This window comes from Balearica regulorum, chromosome 16, assembly GCF_011004875.1.
Source record: "Balearica regulorum gibbericeps isolate bBalReg1 chromosome 16, bBalReg1.pri, whole genome shotgun sequence".
NCBI classification, from domain to species: domain Eukaryota; kingdom Metazoa; phylum Chordata; class Aves; order Gruiformes; family Gruidae; genus Balearica; species Balearica regulorum.
Window position 1 is genome coordinate 381,787 of NC_046199.1, and position 5,902 is coordinate 387,688.

The 5,902-nt window shown below is 63.5% G+C and overlaps 1 protein-coding gene across 5 annotated transcripts; it reads right to left on the bottom strand.

Moving 5' to 3' along the window:
* Positions 1-1,288: 1,288 nt before the first annotated feature.
* Positions 1,289-5,202, bottom strand: SLA2 (Src like adaptor 2). 5 transcript variants are annotated; one of them, XM_075768786.1, is made up of 8 exons: positions 4,923-5,202; positions 4,324-4,454; positions 4,114-4,207; positions 3,881-3,967; positions 3,488-3,591; positions 2,631-2,783; positions 2,362-2,488; positions 1,289-2,074 (listed from the first exon to the last, which is right to left on the bottom strand). In XM_075768786.1, the coding sequence occupies exons 2-8, from the start codon at positions 4,409-4,411 to the stop codon at positions 1,924-1,926; spliced, it is 804 nt and encodes a 267-aa protein (XP_075624901.1). In that variant the 5' UTR covers positions 4,412-4,454; positions 4,923-5,202; the 3' UTR covers positions 1,289-1,923. The 5 variants fall into 5 exon arrangements, with proteins under 5 accessions (XP_075624901.1, XP_075624902.1, XP_075624904.1 ...); XM_075768787.1 differs by having other exon boundaries at positions 1,833-2,074; positions 2,631-2,780; positions 4,923-5,054; XM_075768789.1 differs by lacking the exon at positions 3,881-3,967 and having other exon boundaries at positions 1,833-2,074; positions 2,631-2,780; positions 4,923-5,054.
* Positions 5,203-5,902: the final 700 nt, after the last annotated feature.

Below are 5,902 nucleotides of genomic sequence, written 5' to 3' on the forward strand. Positions count from 1 at the left end.
CTTCCAGCCCTGGGTGTCCTGGGACAGCAGCCCTGCTGCTTGCCTCTGCCCTCCCCTGCTGCAGGGAGGAGCAGTTGGGCCCAGCTCTGCCTCTTCCAGCTGCTAAACCTGCCTTGGCATCTGGCTTTGTGCCTGGGGGCTTCCTGGGGCTGCGGTGGGGAGCGGGGATGATTTTTGCCCCCCGCTCCGGGGCCTGTGGGCCGCTTCCCAGCAGCAGTGCGGTGTGCCTGGGACCCCCAGCTGCTGGGGGCTGGGAGGGAGGAGGGCTCCATGCTCCCAGTGTTGGGGAAGGTGTTTCCCATCAGACCAGTCACCAGGAGATTGGAGTTTCTCACTGTGGCTGCCTCCAGCCTGGGGTAGAACATCGCTGTGGTGTAAAAGCATCCAACAATCTGGATTCAGGTTGGAGGTGGAGGGAGGAGGCCCAAGAGCCGGCCTTTGTTCAGACAACATGGGTTAACGGCAAAAATAAAGGAAGCAAACCCCTCCACGCTGCCTCCAGGCCCCAAGGGTGACAGAGTGGGTTCAGCTGGCCATGGGGCAAGATCACGGCTGAGGGACAAATCCTGACCTGTGTCCTGTGCTGAGAAGACACCTGGGGCCCGTGGCTCAGCAGGCATGTGAAGCTGCGGCTGCTGCGTGGAAGGAAATGAGAAAGCGACGGTGGGTTTGCGGGGGCGGGTTTGTCAGACATTAAAATGAAGAGATTAGAGCATGTCAGAGGCAGGAAACTGGAGCTAAGGGGGGGTCCTGCTGCTGCTGCAGCCTCTGAGCCCAGAGGAAAGGGAGGGAGGGATGTCAGCAACCAGCACTGTTGCTCCTGCCCTGGTTCTCACAGCAGAGGAAGCTTCGGCTGCTTTCCCCAGGCCGCGCTTTGCTGATAAGGGGCAGCTGAAACCGAAGGTTCAGGCGTGTTGCTGTTCTGCAGCGTGTGTGCTGCTTTTAAGGCCCCGTCTAGCCCAGGGGTGAGGCTTAGATGGCAGTTGGACGTGAGCCATTCTGCCTTTTTGGATCATTCAGCCCTGCCGTGGACCTGTTTCTTTCCCCCTTGTTCCTAGAACAGCAGTTGTGATGTTAAATGTTTTTAATCCTCTAGGGCTCATTAACTTGCCCTAAGCAAGTTGGCTGAGGACCAGACCTGACCCATGGCCATCGGCTCACCCCAGGCTGGGGGAAGCTGGCAGCAGGGTTGGGGGCAACGCACAGCAGGAGCAAAACCCCCCGGGCGGTGGTGGGTGGAAACCTGCAGTGCAGCTGGCAGTTCACAATTTATTCACAAACCCTCGAGTGTGAACGAGATGCCTTTTAATTAAAATATTGTAAATGGTTATTGCTGCGTGTCCAGCAGGATCCTCTTTTATGCACCTTAAACCCAGTACAATTCATGTGTTAAAAGGCTTAAAAATCAGCCACTTTGGGTGCAGTGAGAGGCTGGTTTCTTCCTGGCTGCTGCTCTGCTGCTCCCACCAAGCAGAGGGGTGAGTTACGGGTGGGTGATAGCACGAGCAGCTGCTGCTCACAGGCCCAGTCTTGCACAGACACCTCACCCCAAAAACGTTTGTGCAAGAACTCGAGTGGCCTTGGCTTGTTGGGCATTTGCATCCCCTTTCCCTGCGCTGTGGAAGCGCGGATGTGGCAGGACCCCGTTGCAGCCCGTGGGGCAGGCAGGGCTCCTATGCACAGCCTCTGCATTCTCCCGGGGGCGCTGGGTGATGCTCAAGGTGCTCAAACGTCGCATCCCAAAGCACCCGGCTTTAGAGAGGATGGACCCTCAGGCAGCATCAGTGTCTGCCCAACCCCACCTGTCCTGTGTCCAGACCAACACCCCCCTGGCGTCAAGGAGTGACCGTGGCTGAAACCAGGGAAAGGCTGTAACAAGGGCTGGGTATCCACTGTGGGCTCTGGATGTGCGGGGCCCTGCCCTCAGCTGCTCTTCGCCCCCTTCGCCTTGGTGTCCTGCTTGGAGGGGTCTGTCTCTGTCAGGAGGAGGTAGGAGCTGATGGCTTCCCGCAGGCCCAGGCTGATGGGAGAGTCGTCCTCCGGTGGGGATGTGGCCTCAGAGAACAGGAGGGAGCTGCCAGGGGCGGACAGGGCAGTCAGTGGGCAGCCCCCAAGTGTCTGGCGGGGGGGGGAGCCCCTTCCCCTTCCCCTTCCCCCTTCCCCTTCCCCTTCCCCTTCCCCTTCCCCTTCCCCTTCCCCTTCCCCTTCCCCTTCCCCTTCCCCTTCCCCTTCCCCTTCCCCTTCCCCTTCCCCTTCCCCTTCCCCTTCCCCTTCCCCTTCCCCTTCCCCTTCCCCTTCCCCTTCCCCTTCCCCTTCCCCTTCCCCTTCCCCTTCCCCTTCCCCTTCCCCTTCCCTCCCTACCTGTCAATCTTGTCCCAGTTGAGCGATGGTGTCTTCACAACAGCAGGCATGGCAGGGACCGGAGCTACCCTCACCCCTTCCATGGCACAGGGCTCTCTGAGGGGGCAGCACAGCCCCTCTCCCAGCTCTGGGCAGGGAGTCCACAGCATCAGCAGGCTGCCCCCTCCCCCCCCACCTGCTCCCCAGTCCCAGGGGCACCAGGGCATCCCCCCCTGCAGGGCATCCCCCTCACACAGATTGGGGGTGCGGGGGGGCTGGCAGGGCATTACCAGAGTAGTGGTCCACCAGGTCATGCAGGCTGGGAAAGGTGAGCCGGGGCGAGATGTAGAGCCAGCCGTTCTCCAGGCGGTGGATGCGGTAGTGTGTCACCGAGTCCCAGGAGGCACGCTCACTGCGGCGCACCGACAGTGAGTAGCAGCCTGCTGGCGTGAGGGGCATGTGGCCAGGCTGCCGTCAGCTCCCAACCCCCTCGGCCCTACTGCCCTGTGCTCTCCCACATCAGGGACTCTATCACCCCGGGGGGGGCTGGCAGCACCCTTCTCCCCATGGGGCCGTGCAGCCCTGAGCACCCCTTGTGCCCTGAGCACCTCCAAACCAGGGGTGTGGGAGTGTCGGGACACAGGATGACCTCGGGCAGCTGCCTGCCATGTCCCACGCACCCTCAACTTTGAGTACTGTGGGTCTGTGCCCAAGTCTCCACTTCTGGATGCTGTGCAGGGATGGGCCAGCGCCACGGCCCCCTCGGTGCCCAGGTAGCCGCAGGGCCACGGAGCACTGTGTCGGTGCATCAGCCACGTGCCCTGGGGCACCCGGCAGGATTTCCTCACAGATTCCCCTTGGCACCTCATCGTGACGGGGGCCCCGTTTCATTTCAGAGGCTGAGCCTTTCACTTCTCTGCTTAACCAAAAGCTGCAGGAAGCCTGCTGGTGGTTTTTCCTTTTGAGGCCCCTCAGCAGAGGCTCAGCACGAAGCAGGGAGCAGCAGTGCCAGGAAACCACAGTGTGGGGCAGGCTGCCAGGTGTGAGTGATGGAGGATTGGCCCCACTGAGGCCCCACTTGTGCCCTCGGCTCCCTGGTGGGGATGGCTGGGTGGGGGTACAGGAGACAGGGCCTGAGGCCTCTCACCTCGCCTGGTCTGGCTCTCCCGTATCAGGAAGGACCCACTGTGGTTGCCCGGCTGTAGTAGCAGCTCCTCCGCCTTCTGCCGACTGACGCCCTCGTACAGCCACCTGCACAGGGAGCGGGTGCTGGCAGAACCTCTCCCAGCTGTGCAGGGACACCCAGTGCCCCACGGCCCGTCCCCTCCAGGGTGGAGGGGACAGCTCGGGGTGCAGCAGTGCGTGTCCTGGGGGCACCCTGACACGCCATGCCACCTTCCTGAGTCCCAGCGCTGCTCCACAGGCCATGGAACCAGGGCAGGACTTTCCAGCATGGTGGCCGGGATTTGGCCTTGGGGGTGGCTAGGCTCTCTGCCGTGGGGCTGTGCCCACCCTGGGACAGTTCCTTCCCAGCATTTACCTGTGCCTGACCTTGGCCACACAGCTGCTGGGGATGTGGCACTCCTTGCCAGACACCTCAGATGCCACCAGCCACCACTCCCCGTCCCTGTGGGGAAGGTGGACGGACCGTCCTGAGGGGCTGAGGCTGCTGCGCTCAGGGAGGAGACCAACCTCCCCCCAGGACAGGTGCCACCATCATAGCCCTGCAGGCTGCACGCTAGGTGGGAGTGCCTGCTCGGTGTAGGGACTTACTCGGAGAGGACACGGAGCTGCTCCCCCATCCTCAGGACGGCAGCTGCCCCTCCGCCAGAGGGGAAGTCGCAGAGGGCCAGGAAGCTGCTGGGAGCTGCGGGGAAGGTGAGGGAGCTCAGAGCTCCCCCAGCACCCCCAACTCCAGCTGGGGGTGGGAGGACCATGCACACTGGAGGATGCTGGCCAAGCTGGCAGCTGCCAGGTGCTTACCTGCCTGTGTGGGCAGCGGGGGCTGCATGGCGTTGGCAACCGCTGGCAGGATGCTCATTGGCTTCTCCCGGCTGGGGAGACTCCCCATCCCTCAGGGTCAGCACGTGCCCCTGGTCCGCAGCCACTGCCGGCTGCCAGGGAAGGAGAGGCTCAGGCCCGGTGGCAGCAGTACCGTGGGCCCTGGGCACAGCCCGGTGCGATGCCACAAGCTCCACAGCACAGCTGTGTCGGGACGCAGCCTCGTGTGTCCAGGGTGCGGTGGCTCCCAAGAAAGGCAGCGCCGGGACAGGGCTCTGGGCTGGGGCTGAGCCCAGCAGGCAGCTCCCTGGGGAGCCCTTCGAGGAAACCACCTCCTGTTCCCCGCCCGGAGGGTGTCTGGGGACTCCTGGCCACAGCTGGGGCGAGCAGGGGGCCCTCCCCATCCATATCCCCAGGGTGGGCAGCAACTGGCCATGCTCACCCTCTGGGTGCTGCCATCCCAGCCCAGTGTCCCCTGGGGTGTGAGACACCCTGTCCCAACACCCCAAGCTGTGCCCACCCCCCCCCCCCCCCCCCCCCCAGACCTGCTGCTGCCCTTGGCAGGGGCAAACCCCACTTACCTGCCTCTCGCTGCTGTCACCATTGCACAGGAGCCATCAGGGCCAGGCAGCTGCCAGCTGGGCTCTGCCCCGTGGGGTGCCGCTCCAGCACGGTTGGTCCCTGGGACACCCAGGGTGCAGGGGGTCCTCTGGCACGGTGGGTGTTCTGCATGCAGGGTGACACACACACACACAAACCCCCCACCCCACCCTCACCCCCCCTTGCAGGACCTGCCTGGGTCACCCTTGTCCCTCTGCTCTGGCTGAGTGTCTTCGGGCGCTGGAGCCGGGGCTGTGCACTGTGGGCTGCTGCTGCTTCCTGTGACATGCGCACACCCGAGCAAGGTTTTCTCTTTTTCACTCAGCCAACAGGTTGCTCAGCCATGGCCTGGAGGGACCTTGGGATGGGGCACAAGGCCCAAGAAAAGCCCCTGAGGGCAGTCAAGGCACTACGGCATCACATGGGGTTTGGGGAAGGATGGTGGCACATGAGAGCGGGACCAGCCCAGGACTCGGGGGCTGAGGCTGGACAAGCCAGGACAAACCATGGGGGAAGGTACCTGGGACGTGCTGCCCTGGGGATGGTGCGTGGTGCTGGCCCTGGCGCAGTGGGTGAGATGCTGTCCAGCTCTGTCGGTGTGACATGGCACTGCTCCATGCCCACACTGCTGTGCCCGCCTCAGCCTGGGTTATGTGTGGGAGCAGCCCCAGCTTCATCTCTGCCCCTTCCCCAAATGCTTGTGGATGTTTCAAAGCAACTGGTTTGGCTCACAGTACATGTGCGCGCGCACACACACCCCCTCCCCCCCTGGTCAGGACCCTCTGATGCCCCTCTGCCCCCAACTTTGGGGTTTGCTCTGGGCAGGTTCTTCACTGCCATCCTGGGCTGGGACCAGCCATGTCGTGCCGGTGCTCACAGTGTGGCACCGTATTCCCCGCCCCGAGCTTCCTGCAGTGCCCCCGCCACAGGGGTGGCTGCTCAGCGGCCTCTGGCCTCGGCC

Excerpts from the sequence above, each read along its gene's own strand:
- SLA2 (XM_075768786.1), bottom strand. The coding sequence starts at position 4,411 with ATGGGGAGTCTCCCCAGCCGGGAGAAGCCAATGAGCATCCTGCCAGCG. Across the intron at positions 3,968-4,113 it reads CAGCTCCGTGTCCTCTCCGA|GGACGGGGAGTGGTGGCTGG; the intron begins GTAAGTCCCTAC and ends CCTTCCCCACAG. Across the intron at positions 2,784-3,487 it reads GGAGAGCCAGACCAGGCGAG|CAGGCTGCTACTCACTGTCG; the intron begins GTGAGAGGCCTC and ends CCCTCACGCCAG.